Genomic DNA, 20,564 nt, shown 5'->3' with positions numbered 1-20,564 from the left:
TTGTGTACATTTTCCAAAGTTTTATCTTGATTATAAGAAGTTACAGTAGTAAGTTATAGTGGTATCATTGTGATTCGTCTGAATGTTTTCAGGCCTTGAAATTTTTACTAAGTGATTTTTTTTTTTTAATTTAACAGTTGTTTAATGAAAAATCACATTTGTGTTTCCATAGATAGTGGAGTTGGAGCAGGGATTGATTCATATTATGAATATCTATTGAAAGCCTATGTCTTGCTTGGAGATGACAGTTTTCTGGAAAGATTTAACACAGTAAGTTGATACAATTTTATATTAATTTTATAATCAATTTCATTTGAGTCCAGATTTTGATAGAAACTCCATTACCTAAATGACATTGTAAAAATAATTTTTAAAATGTGTAGTGGTTTTGTGTCAGTATTTGATGATGTTGGACAGGGACAGCATAAAAAGTGACATACCTTCCAAAAAATTAGTTGATAAAGTAGTTTTATTTTCACCTTTTATCAGAAACTTTGCAGATCTGCCAATAAGAGATATAATAGATTTGAATTTTACCTAATCTTGTTTTGTACAAGGATAAAAATTGATGAAATATGTTACTAGTTAGCTTTTTCCTTTGGATTCCAATTCTTTTTGAAATCTTGGAAGTTTGGCTTAGTTTGATTACACCAAGGATACAGGACTTTGAAAACTTGGAGAAACTAGTGAGTATTCATTTCAAAAGCAAGTCTTAAGACTGGCTCAGAACCACAGGCATGTTTTTTGGGAAAAGTGGGAGGATTGTTGAACCCAATTGAATCACCTTTTTAACTGAAGCAAACCGAAATGAATATAGCAAGCTCATCAGTTATATCACTATATTCTTTTAAAAATAATCTGCCATTTCTTTGTTCACCTATCAGTTCATCCATGTTATATGTATGGGACAGTATGACATGGTGATTAAAAGTATGGGAGATGTACTGGTTTAAATTCTGATTGTACCACCTACGGGTTTTGTGACTTTGGGCAAGTAACTAATATTATTTGCCTCTGTTTCTCATCTACAGAATGGGAGTACTGGTACTAATTTATAGGGTTATCGGGAGGATTGAGTTTATGCATTCAAAGTGATTAGAGCAGTGCCTTTAACCTATGGCCAATTCTCAATAATAGTGATTAAATAACAGGTAAATTTGCAAAAATATTAGTAAAAGTTTTAGTAAGTCATTAATTGATTACTTTATAAAATTATCACATAGATTGTGTATTAGATTATAACAAGAATTTCTTGAGGTAAATGGGGACAAATAACTATTTTTGTTGGCTTGTTATTACAACTCAACCTGTTGTCAAAGCTGAGAAATATCTAGGAGAAGAAGACAAAAGAAGGGAAAAAGAGTTTTCTAAGACCATAAAAAGCTGAGATAGCAAACCGTAAGAGTGGCAGCAGTGATTAGCTGCATTAGATAGTAGTGAGCACCAAAATATTGTTAGCCGAGAAGGGATCAGACTTCCAAGATACAGGAAAAAACAAATTCTGTAACATAGAAGCTGGTAGCCATATTCCAAGGGGACCTGCGGGCATACTAACCATGGCCTAACGCCACAGGACATGGAGATGTTCAGTTCTGTTTTTCTCAGAAGGTCCCATATTACATATAGTCTTTAATAGTCTGCATGTGACTTAGAGGACATAAAGGAGTACATATATATTTTAGAAAGATTTCCACCTAAAATAACTTAAATATTTATATAAATTGGTAATTATTTAGTGAGTTTATATATAAATTCTAGTTTAATTTCTTCACAGTGCTGTTTAATGTATTTAGAGTAGTACCTCTTTTTTCATCTAACTTTCATGAACACATATTGTGATCTTTTAGCACTATGATGCCATAATGAGGTACATTAGCCAGCCACCTCTTCTACTTGATGTGCATATCCACAAACCAATGCTGAATGCTCGGACTTGGATGGATGCTTTGCTTGCCTTCTTCCCAGGTTTGCAGGTATAAAGAATTCTGCTTTCTTAATATGAACATAAGATGATGATGTTAATTAGGTGCATATTTGATCTTTAAAACTGAACTACAAAACATAGTTGCAGTTCAGAATTGTATTTGTATACATTTTTCTGTTTATGTAATGATTAGAGATAAAATCAGCTCATATTTTATTAGGTAATTTTCTTGTTGTTGATTTCTAGGTATTAAAGGGGGATATTAGACCTGCTATTGAAACTCATGAAATGTTATATCAGGTGATTAAAAAACACAATTTTCTACCAGAGGTAAGCAAATAATTTTTGGAATAATCTTACACACACACACACACAAACACACGCACACACGTACACATACACACTGTAAGTTGCTAATTTAAAGATAGAAAATGGCATCTTCAAGGCTTGTTGGTTCTTTTTTTTTTCCTATTAAATAGTTTATTTTTGGTTTGTACAGTATTATATATGTTTTTGCTTTTCTTTGTGTGTTAAGAGAAGTCTGATTTAGGGTAATGCTGACATTTTTTAAATTTCATGTAAAAAACTCCCATCTTAGTGCTTCTCAACTCTTCCTAACTTATGCCATTATAATATTCTCTCATTCTGACTCTTATATGTACCAACCAGCTAGGGAGATATTGTGACTTTTTATTTTCTAAAGCTTGTCTTATGAAACTGTATACATTAGATACACTTTTGTTGTTCACACATGTGCCCTGGAAATGCAGAGAATGCCATCTCTTCCTCATGCTGATTGAGAATTATTCTTCCTGATTTTTATACATTATATTAGTAATAAATATTCTTGCTAGCTTGATATGACAAGATTTTAATAGCATACTTTTTGGCTTTCCAGAAATGTACCATTAAAAATTTCCAAATGTGTGTATGGCCTTGTTCTATCCCTGCTTATTGACTACCCTCTGTGAGATATCTAAGCATTCCACCAACTTAGAAGGGTTCCTAAAGTGTTTGTTTTGGAAAGTATAGTTTTATTAGCCTTCAGGTGAGTAGGACTGTGCATTGCAGAAAATTCATATCCATACAGAATAAACTGAGGTTTCAATTAATACATCTATCACAAATGAAGTTTTTATTTAGTTCCCATAAAAGGTTTTGTTTGCTTTTATTTTTATGTTCTTTTAAAAACTGATTGATTATGTTATTGAATAAATTTCAAATAGACTAATTTTATTTGTTTTTAAATAATGCCCTGTCTTATTCCATAAAGGATTTGAGGCTGTTACCAAAGAAACTAAGCTAAAATGTGAAATATGTATGCTTGCACATTGCTAAGAGAGATTTTAAGTATTCTTACCACAAAAAAGATAGGTATGTGAGATAATGCATATGTTAATTAGCTTGATTTAGCCATTTCATAGTGTATACATATATCAAAACACCATGTCATGTGTACCATAAATATATGTCACTTTTATTTGTCAATTTAAACAATTTAAAAATAAATATGAGAACTAGAGAAGTAATAAGGGGAAAAAGTAGAAGGATAAAAAGAAAACACAATTATGTTGACCACCAGGACCCATGTAGTGGCATTACTGAGTTTCATTACTGAGTTTTTCTGGGTTTTCTAATAGCCAGAATGATCATTTAATAAATAATCCATTTAATTGGTAAAAATAGCAGCCTTTGCAAAATGAATTAAGCAATGAAAATTGATGTTTTATTGATGAAAATGTCATGATTGCTATTTTAATTGCTTTTACCCATTTATATATATTCTGCATATTCTAGAACTACTTGTTTAATTACTTTTTTTATGCCTTTTGTATGTTGTTTCGTTCAGGCATTTACCACAGATTTCAGAGTACACTGGGCTCAACATCCTTTAAGGCCAGAATTTGCAGAAAGTACCTACTTCTTATATAAAGTAAGAAAAGATACCCCACTTTACTGTTTAGCCTCCATTCCCTGTTGGATCTCTCACTCTTTTATAATAGTAAATGGGTTTTCAGAGTCCCCTTTTAATATTGTAATGATTGGCTATATCATAGTTCTTATTCATCTAGTCCATAGAATTATTGAATGATGCCAGAATTGACATGTAAGGTTTTTTTCTTTAAAAAATATTATGTGAACATTTCTTTAAAGAGAAATTTTATGTTCTAGAGCTGCTTTCTAAAGCATGTCTCTTGCCTTTCTTCAGTCAGGCAGCCTTTCTGAGCATTAGGAATTTAATCTAAAAACTAAGGTTATATAGTTAAATTTTAAGAAATTCTGTAAAGCAGATTCATAGCTTTTTTCAGAACTCAGTTCTATATAATGTGCTCCAGTGCCTGATACAGTGCCTAGCACCTAGTAGGTACTCAATAAATGTTTGATAAATGAATGGATATGTGGTAATACATAAGCTATATATATATACACATATATTCTCCTTTTTAATAGGCTACAGGAGATCCTTACTACCTTGAAGTAGGGAAGACACTTATTGAAAATTTAAATAAATATGCTAGAGTGCCTTGCGGATTTGCTGCCATGAAGGATGTTCGTACTGGAAGTCATGAGGACAGGTAAAACAATTGCTAACACCCCCTTTCCAAGCAGGGTCTCTCTGAAACAACACAAAATGCAACTACCATTTAGGATTCAAATAAGTTTAATTCTTGTACAAAGGATAGAGACCTTTGTTCTTTGTGTTTACTTTTTTAAACTCTGTTGAATAGACTAATTTTAGTATGTTTGAAACGTTTGTATTTTTGTCATAGTGCCTGGCATATAGTAGGTGCTCAAATGATTTCTGAATAAATGAATCAATGATTGTTAAATATCAGAACCTTGGTATTAGGACTATCTAAAATGTTGCTTTTTTTCTTCTTTGATATTAGTTTCCTTTTATATTACATAAAACATTAGAAATTACCAAGATGAGGAATGATCTGGAATATGATTCCTGTTCAGCCAAGAATTCCTCAAAAGCTGTGTGTACTCTTACACGGTTGCTGACTTGCAGGGGTAGGAAAGACCAGTGGTAGTTTCTGTTTTGTTAGACACTGGATAGATGTAGATGGTATGAAGTATTCAAGCTATGAAAAGTGCTCCATTTGAAATTCACAAGTACTCTGCTTATTCTAAGATCACTTATATGGTTATCCCATCTCTAAATGAATGCCGAAGCTTGTTTGTTCATTTGGTTAGCTAATGTTCATTCCAGAAATACTTCCTGAGGCCCCTTACGTGCCAGGGCTCTTACTAGTTTTTGAGGATTAAAGATATGAAGATATGTCCTTTCTGTCTTTGAATCACTGAAGGCAGGCCAATAAGTAGACTTTTAAAACATTGTGTATGTGTTATGAAACATATTAAAGGGGCATGAAGCACAGGTTGGGATGTGATAGTCAGTGAAGGATTCCTGAAGGATCCTATGTCCTGAAGGATAAAAAAGAATTAGAAGAAGAAAAATGTCAAAGAAGTTCCAGGCAGTGAGACTGAAGACATGAGAAACACAGCACTCATCATCTACCCACAGAGTTGTTTCTTAGTTCTTCACTTAGTATTCGGATAATGGTTAATTAGGCTTAGAATCTCCATCCCTGCTAATGAGCAATGGTTAGGTTCTGGAAGCAGGCATACAAATAATAGCAAAAAATAAAAGCAGATACCTTGTGTATTTGCCTATAATATTTATTGATTGTTTCCTGCACTCCAGACAGTCTTCTAAGCATTTTATGTGTTTAACTAACTTGATCCTTACAACAGCTTTCTGAAGTGTACTATTATAGTCTTCATTTTAAAGGTGAAGAAACCAAGGGAAAGAGAAGTTAGGAAACTTGCCTAAGGTCACACAGTTAGTAAGATTAAGTCAGAATTCTAATCTAGGCAGATTGGCTCTTGACAGTGATGTTACACTGGCAATTCATTAAAGAACAATAAGCACCTACTATATGCCAGTCCCTGCACTTAAGTGTGGGGTAGAAAGATAAAATAGAACTAGTCCCTGCACTCCCATGACTTGCAGTTAGTGAATAAGATAGGTGTGTAAAAAGAAATAATCACAACCATGTGATATGTTCTAAAATACAAAGGCAGTAACATTGAAGAATTACAGAGGAAGACATGATTTACTGTTTAGAGTTCCATTTTTCAAAGTGTAATATCCTTTTTTTTCCCCACCAGATACTCCTTTTATGACATTGTTTCTGGACCTCTTACTCACTGACATTGCCCCATTCTGATTGCATTCCAGTACATACAATAACTCTTAAAATATCTTGTCCAGAATTAACCATACACTCAAGATGTGTCTGGCACAACAGCCCCGTAACTGTCTGGATTCAGGCAAAGGGTCACTAATTTACTATGAGGCTGATGAGTTTCCACCCTCTATCCAGTTGAGGACCACTGCTTCATTGACTCACTGTTCCTCAGGGGATGGTTGTGCCTCTCAGATGTATTTAGCCAAACAAAAGGTTGAGAACTACCATTCTTCCTCATATTGTGTTATTAGATGTGCTTTAGATTTTTTAGGAGCTTTATTATGTTCAGCTCACAGTGAGCTTGTGATCAACTAGTTTCACATACTTAACTGTATAGTCTGCTGATAAATGAGTGTCCCCCACCCTGCCCTTGAACAGCCAAGTTTTATACTTAACTCAGCAAAATTTCTTTTTTTTGTTTTATTTCTAGATTTTGGTCTAGGGGTTGAATCTCATTAGCTAAACTACCAGTTTTCAATGATCTATAGTTTAGATAAGCACGCCTTACATTTTTTTCATCCAAATTGTTGGGAAGAATTTTGGTTGGACCACAGCCAGTGCCCCGTGGCATTGCACTTGAGGGCTTTCAGTTACAGGCTCTTTGCGTGCAGTGATTTATTACCCTATAGGTCTAAGCACTACACTGTCCTCCAGGATACCGTCATCTACACAGACACAGACATACACACACACTTTTCACAATGGAAATATCTGTATTTTCCTAATAATGGATAATTACCAAAAAGAATGTAAATGGCAAAAGTAATAGGAAGATATTTGCTAAGACACTCTCCCCTAACTGCGTAAGATTACTACTGTTAGCAATTTTATAAAGGCTTCCAGACATTTTTAATGCCTGTGTATTTTTATTTATGTATGTGTTTATGATTTTAAAATATAAAATAGATCATATGATCTGATACTTGCTAGCTTTGCCCAATTCATATTGTAGTTATCTTACCATGCCTTGTTCTTTTCTAAATGTTTATAAATTGTCTATTCTAGTATTTGCCAATTATCAATATCCTGCTCATCTGTCTACAGTTCTCAAGATAGCATTTGCTCACGTAATAACTGTTGGTCCATCAGAAAAGGTTAAATTATGATAAGTGTATTGCAGGTAAACAGGAAAGTGTTTTTATATTGTCTAAAAAGATTAATATCCAAAATGGCTAAACATGTTTTGAAACAGTACAAGTGAGTTTTTGTTCCAAAATAAAAAATCATATATATGTGGGAAAAATGATAGCTGTAGTTTCAATCTCATATGTATGCCAGGTGCTATGCTAAATAATTGACATTTAATATCTCAGTCTTCACACCAATGTCATGAGTGTATTGTTATATTCCTTTTACAGAAGAATAAACTCAAGCTCATAGTCCTTATATCCCCATGGTGACAGAACTAATTAGTGGAAGGTCTTTCTATTTCCAAAGCCCGTGTTCTTTACCTCTTTGTTCTGCTGCCTCTCCAGCTCATTCTTTAATCATGCTGTTTAAACTTGCATTTAATTTAGTAAACATTTATTGAGTGCCTACTATGTGCCAGTAATAGTGCTTGGCCAAAGGTATGAAATTGTGCAACTTGTCTAGTAAACTAGAAGTTGTTTATTACTGCCAAAACGTATGATGCTTTGGGGAGTAGTAAATTAAATTTGGTGTTACTATGACTCCATCTACCAGCCATGCTCTTTTCCTGACAGTTTTAATTTAAACTTTTCTTAAAGTGTTGTTAAAACATTGTAACATTGGCCGGGCGCGGTGGCTCAAGCCTGTAATCCCAGCACTTTGGGAGGCCGAGACGGGCGGATCACGAGGTCAGGAGATCGAGACCATCCTGGCTAACACGGTGAAACCCCGTCTCTACTAAAATATACAAAAAATTAGCCGGGCGAGATGGCGGGCGCCTGTAGTCCCAGCTACTCGGGAGGCTGAGGCGAGAGAATGGCGTAAACCCGGGAGGCGGAGCTTGCAGTGAGCTGAGATCCGGCCACTGCACTCCAGCCTGGGCGACAGAGCGAGACTCTGTCTCAAAAAAAAAAAAAAAAAAAAAAAAACATTGTAACATTAAATCACTTGTAAAAACACATATAGTTTTACTCTCTTTATTTCTCCACATTCCCTTTAACAGGTAAATAAATATTTAGAATGTTACAATCGTAGCCCATGTGACTTTGCATTGTACTTTTTTCATATAACTTTTTTTTCTTTTTTTGAGTTGGAGTCTTGCTCTGTCGCCCAGGCTGGAGTGCAGTGACACAGTCTCGGCTCACTGCAAGCTCCATCTCCTGGGTTCAAGCAATTCTCCTGCTGCAGCCTCCTGAGCAGCTGGTATTACAGGTACCTGGCACCACACCTGGCTAATTTTTATATTTTTGGTAGAGACGGGGTTTCACCATGTTGGCCAGGAAATTACATGCAAGTAATTTCTTTATCTTTATAGCCTTCTTTTTAAAACACTTAAATAGCTACATAATAGATTCCATCAAATTTATATGACTTTTTCCAGCTCTTTAATTTAGTTGAAGATTCTTATATGATTCTCACTAGTAAAATTTATCAGTTCCCTCCCTGCTGTTGATTCACTATAGAAGAAATGGAGAACTTTCCCTTATTGAAAGGCCTATAGAAAAATCTTGTCTGCATTATTCACAGGATTCAGTGTATCAGTGTGGTAGACAATTCCTCTGGTCTTTTTCATTAACATGGAATATACTTGGAGTCAAGGTTATTCTGCCCCTGGTAGATTGATACATTCTATAGTTCTTTGAACACCTAAGTTGGTATAGACAGGATTATTAACCTTGACTATGGCTTTCATATAGTTGGCATTTAAATTATTTTTATCTACTTATATTTATTTGTGACTTTTTATTTTAGAATGGATTCTTTCTTCTTGGCCGAAATGTTTAAATATCTTTACCTGTTATTTGCTGATAAAGAAGACATTATTTTTGACATAGAAGATTACATCTTTACAACAGAAGCTCATCTGTTACCTCTTTGGCTCTCTACTACAAATCAAAGCATCTCTAAGAAGAACACAGTGAGTTTTTAAATTAAATGTCTTATTCTCTTTTTATTTCTGTATGTTTTATTTTTCCAAGTGAAAAGTAATCCATGCCTAAAATTCAATAAATATATGTATGGTAAGAAACTAAATATATACATTTTCTTATTTTGTTTTTATTGCATCCTGTATACACTTATGTGTTTCATTAGCTGTTTGCTTTTAAAAATGATGTTAAGTAGGCTGGGCACGGTGGTTCAGGCCTGTAATCCCAGCACTCTGGGAGGCCAAGGTAGGTGGATCACGAGGTCAGGAGATCAAGACCATCCTGGCTAACACAGTGAAACCCCATCTCTACTAAATATACAAAAAATTAGCCGGGCATGGTGGCAGGCGCCTGTAGTCCCAGCTACTTGGGAGGCTGAGGCAGGAGAGTGGCATGAACCCGGGAGATGGAGCTTGCAGTGAGTGGAGATTGTGCCACTGCACTCCAGCCTGAACGACAGAGTGAGACTCCGTCTCAAAAAAAAAAAAATTATGTAAAATAATTATTTCTGTTTACATAAAATGTTTTTATATTGTAGACCTCGGAATATACAGAACTGGATGACAGTAACTTTGATTGGACTTGTCCAAATACTCAGATCCTCTTCCCTAATGACCCATTGTATGCTCAAAGTATTCGTGAGCCCTTGAAAAATGTGGTGGATAAGAGCTGTCCTAGAGGCATCATCAGAGTGTAAGATGTATTATTTTATATTTTCTGATATCAAAGTTGTTTCTTAGTAAATGACAGAGAACTTAGGGAGCATGTATCAACAGCCAAGAAGACATTCACGTAGGCCGAAAATGTTGAGATATGTAGCTATCACTGGTTAAAATAAAAATTGTTGGCCGGGCACGGTGGCTCAAGCCTGTAATCCCCGCACTTTGGGAGGCCGAGACGGGCGGATCACGAGGTCAGGAGATCGAGACCATCCTGGCTAACACGGTGAAACCCTGTCTCTACTAAAAAATACAAAAAACTAGCCGGGCGTGGTGGCGGGCGCCTGTAGTCCCAGCTACTCGGGAGGCTGAGGCAGGAGAATGGCGTGAACCCGGGAGGCGGAGCTTGCAGTGAGCCGAGATCTGGCCACCGCACTCCAACCTGGGCGACAGAGCGAGACTCTGTCTCAAAAAAAAAAAAAAAAAAAAAAAAATTGTTAGTAAGATAGTAAAGCTTATTTTGCAGTAGTATCTTTTTTATTATGGAAACTTTCAATATTTTATGAGCTAAAGTAATAATAGTAGGTAGCATGTAACAGTTTTTAACTTCTGTAACTCATTTTTCATGGAATAGTTTCATCGAATATTTTCTGGCTGGGCATGATAGCTCACGCCTGTAATCTCAGGACTTTGGGAGACCGAGGCGGGCGGATCACCTGAGGTCAGGAGTTCGAGACCAGCCTGGCCAACATGGTGAAACTGTCTCTACTGAAAATACAAAAAATTAGCCAGGCATGGTGGCAGGCCCCTGTAATCCCAGCTACTCAGGAAGCTGAGGCAGGAGAATCACTTGGACCTGGGAGGTGGAGGTTGCAGTGAGCCAAGATCACACCATTGCACTCCAGCCTAGGTGACAAGAGTGAAACTCCATCTCAAAAAAAAAAAAAAAAAAAAAAAAATTCCTTTTGTCTATAGTTTCTGTGTAGTGAAAATACAGGTATTTTGTTTTTTTGGGTTTGAGTTTTTGAGGGAGTACTTATTCTTGTTAAAATTGTTTGGCTTAATGAGTTCATTTTCTGACGAATAGTTATATTAGAAAGGTCATTACAAGGACTTTTTAAAAATTATTTTTACATAAGTGTTATTATTCACTGATACAAGTGTTGATTTGCTTTTAAAATATTGGGAGAAAAATCTGTGTTTTTAAAGGATAACGTCAGTAGTAACAAATCCCCAAGCAAACTTGTTCTGTACCTTTAAATAGTTATAGTTCTGTTGACTAATACTGCCTTATGTAGATAATATACATACTTTTATAACTAGAAAATGTTATATTTGAAAGCTATACCACTTGTTAACCTAAATTATGTATAAGAAAATACTTATTTCCAGTTATTCCAGTTTCACTAGTTCTAAAACTAGCAATTTTGCAAGTAATGTCATTTTTATTTGACATGTGTTTTTTGCCAATTCTAATTTGTAGTTTTTAAAGCCTTGCCTGTAATTACTTTTAGCAGAGAGGAGAGTTTCAGGAGTGGAGCTAAACCCCCTCTGAGAGCCAGAGATTTCATGGCCACTAACCCTGAGCATTTAGAAATCCTGAAGAAGATGGGGGTGAGTTTGATTCACCTCAAAGATGGGAGAGTCCAGTTGGTCCAACATGCAATCCAAGTAAGACATTGCTACACTAATTAGATACCATGTCTGCCCTGCTTTCTTTGGTCGCATTAGCTTTAATAAGACAATGGATTTCAACTTTCTAAACACTTTAAATATATTGTTTAAAGTGAGAGAATAAGAATTTTAGGACTTGGAAGTGTCTTGGAAAGTCATCTAATTCAACTCCTTGATAGTATAAATCAATTAAATAAATCAGAGATAGGTTGAGTAATTTGCTGAAGTTAATATAATCAAATGCAAGACTCAAATCTAAGTTTTCTGTTTCTCAGTCCATTGGCTTTCCCCTTTTACTTTTATTTACAACATAACTTCAAAAGCTAGTAATTAGTTTTAATATTCATATCTCCATGTTTTACATCATTTTAGTCTCCAAAGGGCTACTGAATCTTAAGTAGTTTTTCATCATAGGCACTTATTTGTCTGTGCCTAGGAAAAAAAACATGTCTTTTTGAGACATTTTTACTGATTTTTACTTTGAAAGTTTTTATAACACGAAGTCTTTAAATTATTTACCTTATCAGTATATTGATTCTGAGAAAACCACATAGTTTGCTGAATAATTTTTAACCTAGAACCGTATTCAGGTATCCCTTAATCTCAAATTCAGCCCTCCCACAACTTCATCACATCCTCAGGTTTTCATCTCATCCATATTCTTGCCACATCCTTCCTTCTTTTAAGAGTATTCTTCTTTCTTCCTTATGTTTTATTTGGCCTCAGTGGGAGTGACATGTCTTGTGACATTGCTTTTACTTAGTTAGGCTGCCAGTGACATAATTACCACCAAGTGACCTCTTAATCCTTTTATGATTTGACTTTTCTGTAACTATTGGCTGAACCCTTCATAAAACATTTTCCCTTCTTGGCTTCCAGGATATTTCAGCAACAAAGTTCTTTCTCTACTTCACTGTTTATTGCTTTGTAGCTCTCCTTGGCACAACCACTCAATGTAAACAGTTTCCAAGAATCTGGATGATATTCTTTTCTCTATATACTCTTCTTCGACAGTCTCACCTATTTCTACAAGCTTAGCTATCATCTTTATACATATGACTTCTTAGCTATGTATATGAATCCTGATTCCTAACTTTACTATTAACTTCAACTTTCATCTACCTCTCATACATCTTGCATCTCAATCTCAATCTGTCCAAACTTGAATTATCTTTCTCTTGTTTACTATCTTTCTACCCTCACCTCAACCTATATTTCCTTCTTTGGTTCTCCATGTCAGTAAAACCTATCATTGTTCTTTAAGTCATCAAAGCTGGAAATTTCAGAACAGGTTTGAACTCTTCTCTATCTCCCAGTTCCTCTCTATCTTTTTCCATCCTCTAACTCTTATCATGTCTTGTTGGGTTTTCCTGTAAAGTATCAGGAATCATCTTTTTTTTTGCTATTATAGTCAGTCATTCTTCAACTTTCCCTCTGTTAAGACTCAATTCAAATGTCATTCTAAATCTTTCCCAGGTACACACAAGTAGAATCAATTGTTCCCTCGTCTGTGCTCCTTTTCCACTTTCCCACTTGAGAAGTTTTATCATAGCTAACTTTACATGTCTTTCTCCTCCAGACACAAACTTCTTAAAGGACTGTCTCTCCAATGCCTAGGCAAGTGCTGAGATGGAATAAGTGCTTGACACATATGTTTTGAATCAAATTGAATCTGGTTGTTCACTATTTCAAGGAGGGAAAGTGTGGGTCAGGTATGAGGTTTATTTCTTCAGAGGGAAGGCCAGTGGGGAAAATAAGCGAAGTGAGCATTTGAGCATTTGCTAGAAGTCCAGCTCTCAATCTGAATCAAAAGTGGTTTATAGAATAGCGAAAGTGACATTGATAAAAACTACAGATAAGTTATTTTCAGAAATATTATTTCCGAAGGTATTATTTTTGAGTACAAATAAGGTCATAAATACTTGGCGGTGACCTAAAGTGAAAGAAGAAGTTTTAGAGTAGAATACTATAGTACAGTGTCTTTAGGAAATCAAAAAGTTGGTGAAAGTTTCCAGACAGGAAGGATAAAATGAATTTGTTTTTTTCATAGGCTGCTAGTTCAATTGACGCGGAAGATGGGTTGAGATTCATGCAGGAGATGATTGAATTGTCAAGTCAGCAACAAAAAGAACAGCAGCTGCCTCCACGAGCTGTACAAATTGTTTCCCACCCATTTTTTGGCAGGGTAGTATTGACTGCTGGACCAGCTCAGTTTGGGCTGGATCTGTCTAAACATAAAGAGGTATGTGTACTTAAAATATAGTTGTTGAAACTGAATTTAAAATATTAAGTACTGCCTCATTTCTTAGTCTCTTCTCTAATTTAGTAGTTTTAATTTATTTAAAAAACCGAAATAGTCTCCTGGATTTAAGTAAAGTAAAACATATCTTGAAAACTTTGAGTCATAATTTATGTATATAACATGCTTATAGAATTCTAACTAAAATATTATTCAGATTCTATTCAATTTCTTGGTCTCTTCTCTAATTTAGTACCTTTAATTGATCTAAAAATGGTTTTCAGACTCTCTAAGAGCCACTAAAACCTTTCTGTGAACAAAAATCTAAACCAGGAGCTTAATATAGAAAACAGCTAAAAGCACAGAAGCTCTGGCTCAAGTGACTGGAGAAAGCCTGGGACGCTGAGGTTCTTCTTTTGAAGATCATTAAGCTAGTCCATCCCTATAGTTATAACATAGTTACAGTGTAGAAAACAAAGACTTACATAACTAAACAGTTCACAAGTTTGTCTAACTAATTGATTGCAGAGCTGGGACCAGAGCCGAAGTATGGCGACAATCTAAAGCCAATGCTCTTTTCACTCTATTACTGCTAATTTAGACTTTTTCTCATGTGTATTTTAAACTATGTAGAAGCTATGTAGATTGATTGATTCATTCATCTGTTGATTAAGTGCCTACTATATTCTGTTTACTGCTTGCTGTATCAGTTTACAAAACCATTGAAGATCTATGCCCTTATGGAATTTACATTTTAGGAGAATGAAGGATATTAAAACATCTTTATAGTAACATCTTCAGAAAAATCAGTTCCTTGGTGGATTTAATTTTTCTGGGGAAAAGAACTGCTTGCAGATTCATATAGACTGAGTCCATTTTTTTCCTCTCTTTCAAAAACTTTTCTTGTTACCAATGATCATTTCAAATTGGTTCCCAGCTATTGTAAATGTAGTAAATCTGCCTACAGGTCCCAACTTTACCACTTAATAACATTGTGTTAACATTGTGAGCAAATTACGGAACCTGAGTCTCAATTTCCCCCTGTGTGAAATGGAAATGTTATTTGTGTTGTTTTGCTCAGGGTCATTGTAAATAACAGATTTTGTAGTTTATGTAAAATGTTCTATAAACTGCAAAGCACACTCGAAATATTGGTTGAGTACTGTGATATGCAAAATGTTTAAAACAAATTTTATGCTGAATATATATTAGATACGTTATCATTAGAAAAGAAATGAGTCTAGTTCTCTCAAAGCTCTAGATATTGAGGTTTGATGACTTGATTGCCATTTGAGAAGATTAAAGTATTTAAGTTGCTTTTATTTCTGACAGACAAGAGGATTTGTTGCAAGCAGTAAACCATACAATGGTTGTTCAGAGCTTACTAACCCAGAGGCAGTGATGGGAAAAATCGCATTGATACAAAGAGGACAGTGCATGTTTGCAGAAAAGGCACGCAACATCCAGAATGCAGGAGCCATTGGTGGCATTGTTATTGGTAAGTAATTCTCCATGTCATTGTGTTGACTGAAGAAGAGATAATTTTTAGGATTTTTTTCCTTTTATTTTCTAAAATTTTATCAAAGAGTTTGTCATATTTTTTTTTTTTACCTCACCTAGACAACATGAAGGATAGGTAATCCAATGACTCTTAATTTCTAGATATCTAACATCTTTTTCAAAAGTCTAGATTTGAGTTTCTGTATATTAATGTCAGTGAAAATACTTGGGGTTAGGTGTGAGGGTGTGGTAGGACTGAGTGGTAAAAACATTCAGTACCATGGATAAGAAAATGTGTCCATAAGATCCATAACCCCTGAAGGGCAAGAATTACACTGTGCCACCTCCAGTGGGGAGCCATTGAAAATTTCCATTACTCCACAAAGATGCAGGCTTTGGAGGCAGACACATGAGAGTACAGTTCCTGGCTCTACCACAAAATTGCAGTGTAACCTTGGCCCAGCTTCAGTTTTTTAATCTGTAGATTAAATAGTAGAATATTTTTTGATATAATGGTAGAATATTTTTTGAGCTTCAGTGGAAGTGATAATAAATATATTTTAGGTGATTGTAAGGTTTAAAGATAATATATATAAAATTTCTTGGCATAATAGCAGACATAGGATAATCACTACTATGGCAGTATTTACAGTATTTGTAGCAGATCTTTATCCCCTTGGATCTTTTTCCGCTGAAATGACAAATTACCACCTTTAAATCAGCTTACCCATATGTATCAACTAGTGGATTTTGCTTTTTTATCTTTCATAGACAATCACTTGTATCATGATAAACAGGCTATGACTATCAGAGGAAATATGAATTTTTCTGTTTTAAAGTAAACAGGAGTTTACATTCAGAAAGAACTGAAAGACCTGGGGTCATATGCTGATTGTGAGTTCTTTTGTACAACTTCTCTCACAGGGAAATCCATTTTGGATTTCCGTCCCCACCCCTGCCCCCCCAACACACACACCACGCCCAATAGTTCAGGTTAAAAAAAAAAAAGTTCAGGTAAAACAGAATATTAACACTTATTATGTTGATGTAATGGATGTATGAATTTTATTAATAAACATTAGGAGAAGTCCTGTTTAATGACTTAAATCAGCAGTTGGCAAACTACAAGACTATGGGCCAAATCCAGCTCATGGCCCATTTTTGTAAATAAAGGTTTTATTGGGACATAGTCATGCCAGTTTGTCTATGACTGCTTTGAACTGCAGTGATGGAGTTAAGTACTTACAGGAGAGAACTGCAAAGCTTGAAATATTTATTCATCATCTAGCCAGTTACAGAAGAGATTTGCCGACTCCTGACTTAAATCATCCTCTTTATCCTTGGATATTTCCCACACTTAGATTAGTTTTATTGTAGAATTTAGTATATTAACCATCACTATCATTTTGAACATTTCTTACCAAGACTTCAAAATGAAAATGTAAAGTATAAAGTGTAGAACTTATACATTAATATTTAAAAATATTTCTTTGTGTAGTATTTTTGGTTTTTTATATTTTTCAGTGAAGTCTAATTCTCACGATCTAGTACGCAAGAATTGTCAATTTTTGTTTTGTTTTGTTTTGTTTGTTTTGAGATGGAGTCTTGCTCTGTCGTCCAGGCTGGAGTGCAGTGGGTGTGATCTCTGCTCACTGCAACCTCCTTCTCCCAGATTCAGGCAGTTCTTCCTGCCTCAGTCTCCCGAGTAGCTGGGATTATAGGCGCCTGCCCCACCATGCCCAGCTAATTTTTGTTTTTTTTTTTTTTTTCCTTTTTAGTAGAGACGGGGTTTCTCCATGTTGGCCAGACTGGTCTTGAATTTTCAGCCTGACCTTGGGTTACCTGCTTGCCTTGGCCTCCCACAGTGCTGGGATTACAGACGAGCCCGGCCCGTCAGATGTTTTTTTTTTTTGGTAGCTATTAGTTGGAAAATGCTATACTGGGTTCTGTGGATAAATAAATAAGAGATGATGATCCTTACTCTCAGAAATTTTTTTTTTTTTTTTAAGACAGAGTCTTGCTTTGTCACCCAGGCTAGAGTGCAGTGGCATGATCTCGGCTCACTACAGCCTCCACCTCTAGGTTCAAGTACGTCTTGTGCCTCAGCCTCCTGAGTAGCTGGGATTACAGGCGTGCACCACCACGCCCAGCTAATTTTTGTATTTTTAGTAGAGAAGGGATTTTGCCACGTTGGCCAGGTTGTTCTCAAACTCCTGGCCTCAAGTGGTCTGTCTGCCTTGGCCTCCAAAAGTGCTGGGATTACAGCCATGAGCCACCATGCCCAGCCAAAAATTTAATTTTTAATGAGAAACTTTCTTGTGTTGACTTCTTTCTCCTAAGTTTTTTGTTTCTGACAAAGCATTTTGTTTTTATTTGTTTTAATTGTATATAAATGAATAAATTAGGAATTAGCTGTTTTTTGTTCAAGGGTTAGAAGTACGAATTATCTTAGAAATCATGTGACTGCAGGAGATAATTAAGTTGTTTTAAGAAGGGAGGTTTTTTCACTACATGGAAATGGATTATTTTCAATGAATTCAACAGTACAAATACAACTAGGATTCACCAGGAGGTAGAAGTGGGAACTAAAAATCACCAGGATCCATGATAGTGAATGTTTTTCACTTATCTCTTTATATCTCTACCTCTGGGTTCTTCTGAACTCTTCTTCCCTACTCCTCTTTGCAATTCTGCTTCATTTTCCAGCTTCTCACCAGCTTGCTCTCTCTTTGTTCATCAGTTCCAAAATGGCCATTCTAGTTTGCAGCCTTAGCCCTAAGTCTGTGTCATTTAACTGGGCTATTTCCCCCTGCCAACTGAAACAGTCTTTCTGTGTGCCAGTTCTAGGTCCCCCAGAGAGACTCAGGGTCAGGTAGCCATGTTTTGTCTAATCAATTATTACCAAAAGAATGAATCATGCATTCTGTACTTAGCAGGACCTATGAGAGTGAGCACCCTGAGACAGGACAGACAGTTTCTTCTGGGAGATTGGCATGTGAGTTGGAGGTGGTTGTGATTATCATCTCCAGTAAAACAGCATATTGTTAGTACTACTACTATTAATAGTTCTACTACTATTATTTAACCAGTGCAAAATAGCAATACTGTTTAGCTTATAGAGGAAGAAGCACTATAGTCATAACTATTCTTTGTGTGCATTATATAAAAAATAAATGTCCATTTTTAGTTTGGTAAAACAATGTAAATCATGACAGTAGTGGAAATTTTCAACAATAAAATTCATTCATAGTTCTGTCACTGTCATCCAAGTCATTGAATTTTTTCATTTCTAGGCTTTTCCATAAGCATATGAAATTTTTATAGTCATAATCATAGAATTCTGTATTCTACTTTTTTAATGTATTATTACTCTGTGTGTCCTATCAAGTAGGTCATTATAACTTACTTATAATGGTATGCAGTTGTTTACAAATAATTTAGTAAAATTATTTGGGCATAGGGCTTTTTGCTTCTTTTGAATTATTTCCTTTGGATACAATTCTATGATAATTAGTGGGTCCAAAAGTTATGTTGTTTTTTATGGTTCTCGATGCATAAAATTAATTCTGTTATTGTAAAAAAATCAGTAACAATTGGTAGATAGATCTTTTTAATGGCTAGATGTTTTGATGTTTGCTGTATTTATTTTCTGGCTAGATGACAATGAGGGGAGCAGCAGTGATACTGCCCCTCTGTTCCAGATGGCAGGTGATGGAAAGGATACGGATGACATCAAGATCCCCATGCTGTTCTTATTCAGCAAAGAAGGAAGTATCATACTGGATGCCATCCGGGAATATGAGGAGGTAGAAGTGCTCCTTTCTGATAAAGCAAAAGATCGAGGTAAGAGTCAAATACCATTTGTTTTTTTGTGCAGCTTAGTATTAATTTTGCTAGTTTGATAACAAGAATGAGTCACAAAAAATTTTTTTTTGAGGTTCACTGGGAAAACAAGTAAAATTTTTAGAAGATGAGTTCAAAATATATTTTTGTTTTGGAAATAAGAATAAAACATTTATTTTGCTTTGTTTTCTGAGTTAGGATGGTTTTAGAAATATGTTTTTATGTGTAATTTGTAATTTTTGCCATGAGTCTGTTCAGCTGATAAAAATACAAGAGACTACTTCAGGAAAGCCATTTTAACGTCCGGAAATGTTCACCATGTGATTTCACTGATACTACATCTTACATGTCTTTTATAAGGAATAAGAAGACATGTATAGAATATTGTATACAATATGATAGTAGTTGGTCTCAACAGGCCACCTGTAATCAAATGACTGCTGTCTTGGTGAAGGCAATAGAAATCTGGCAGCTTCTTCCCAATGAGATCTAAGTTTATCACATGGATATTTATAAGAGTTATAAATGGCTGTTTCTGAAAAACAAGATAGCATGTCTTAATTTATGAGAGTAGATAGTCCTCTGCAGGCCAAAATGTTTATTAGTAATTTGAAATCTTTGAAACCCAGATTACTATATAAATTCAAGGCCTTAGTAGTATTCTTACATAGTTTCACACCCAAGGATAGAGGACAAATGAGGGAAGGTGAGCCTTCAGATCTTGCTCGTGGTAGCAGTCTTTCCTGTCTGCTGGAGAGACCTGAAGAGAGAGCTAAAGTTCCCCCATACCCTTAAATAGATGAAGTTGTATAATAGTACAGAGTTGTAACGTCCCCTGCGGTGTTTGATAGATATGTAGGAAACTGATTCAATTCTGTGTGACTTCCAAGTGGGACATTTAAAAAAAAAGTTTGGTGATAATTATGCTAGCATAATCATGCTAGCCTAATTTTGTCTTCTTGTATTGCTTTATTCTTCTTTGATATTCTTTGAAATGTCAATTATTTAAGAACAATGGAGTGAGCAAGTAGGTTGTTTGTATATAACAATGTATAGATGGAAACAGAACAGAATACAAAGGTTTTCTAATCTTAAATCCTCTGTATACCTGATTTTTTTTTTCCTGGACCCTTCTCTAAACTCAGATCTTCTTGCCTACATATATGCATTTAGGCACATCTAACATAGGCAAATTATTATTTCATGTAATTTTTTATTATTTCATGTAACTCTTTAATGCATTTGTTTTTTTCCCTCCTTTTTTGTGCCACCACTGGAATTTCAGCAGCAATATTAAAAGGTAAAATGATTCCAAGCTACATTATTAATAGTAGTAAGTATCTTGCATTAACAAGCCTTAAATTATATATGTATATATGTATTGTGTGTGTGTACACACACAAGTTACAT

The 20,564-nt window shown here is 35.1% G+C and overlaps 1 protein-coding gene across 13 annotated transcripts in view; it reads left to right on the top strand.

The window, feature by feature from the left end:
* Positions 1–20,564, top strand: part of EDEM3 (ER degradation enhancing alpha-mannosidase like protein 3) — a 91,680-nt gene that overhangs the window by 43,294 nt on the left and 27,822 nt on the right. For 7 of the 13 annotated variants that reach the window (XR_004434382.1, XR_004434383.1, XM_033200062.1 and 4 more), the window contains 12 exons: positions 173–270; positions 1,848–1,973; positions 2,171–2,254; positions 3,774–3,857; positions 4,376–4,500; positions 9,064–9,229; positions 9,778–9,932; positions 11,413–11,569; positions 13,623–13,814; positions 15,144–15,309; positions 18,969–19,154; positions 20,440–20,487. Coding sequence is in view for 11 of the 13 variants with exons in the window: in XM_033200062.1 (XP_033055953.1) it covers positions 173–270; positions 1,848–1,973; positions 2,171–2,254; positions 3,774–3,857; positions 4,376–4,500; positions 9,064–9,229; positions 9,778–9,932; positions 11,413–11,569; positions 13,623–13,814; positions 15,144–15,309; positions 18,969–19,154; positions 20,440–20,487 (1,587 nt within the window). In the remaining 2 variants the exon portion in view is untranslated. The remainder of the gene's footprint in view (positions 1–172; positions 271–1,847; positions 1,974–2,170; positions 2,255–3,773; positions 3,858–4,375; positions 4,501–9,063; positions 9,230–9,777; positions 9,933–11,412; positions 11,570–13,622; positions 13,815–15,143; positions 15,310–18,968; positions 19,155–20,439; positions 20,488–20,564) is intronic. The other 6 variants (XM_033200067.1, XM_033200063.1, XM_033200066.1 and 3 more) reach the window with 6 other exon arrangements.

The sequence above is a fragment of the Trachypithecus francoisi genome, unplaced genomic scaffold (genome assembly GCF_009764315.1).
Source record: "Trachypithecus francoisi isolate TF-2019V2 unplaced genomic scaffold, Tfra_2.0 Lachesis_group5, whole genome shotgun sequence".
Classification (NCBI taxonomy): domain Eukaryota; kingdom Metazoa; phylum Chordata; class Mammalia; order Primates; family Cercopithecidae; genus Trachypithecus; species Trachypithecus francoisi.
Note: the sequence above shows the minus strand (reverse complement) of the source record. Positions and strands in the feature narration are given on the sequence as shown.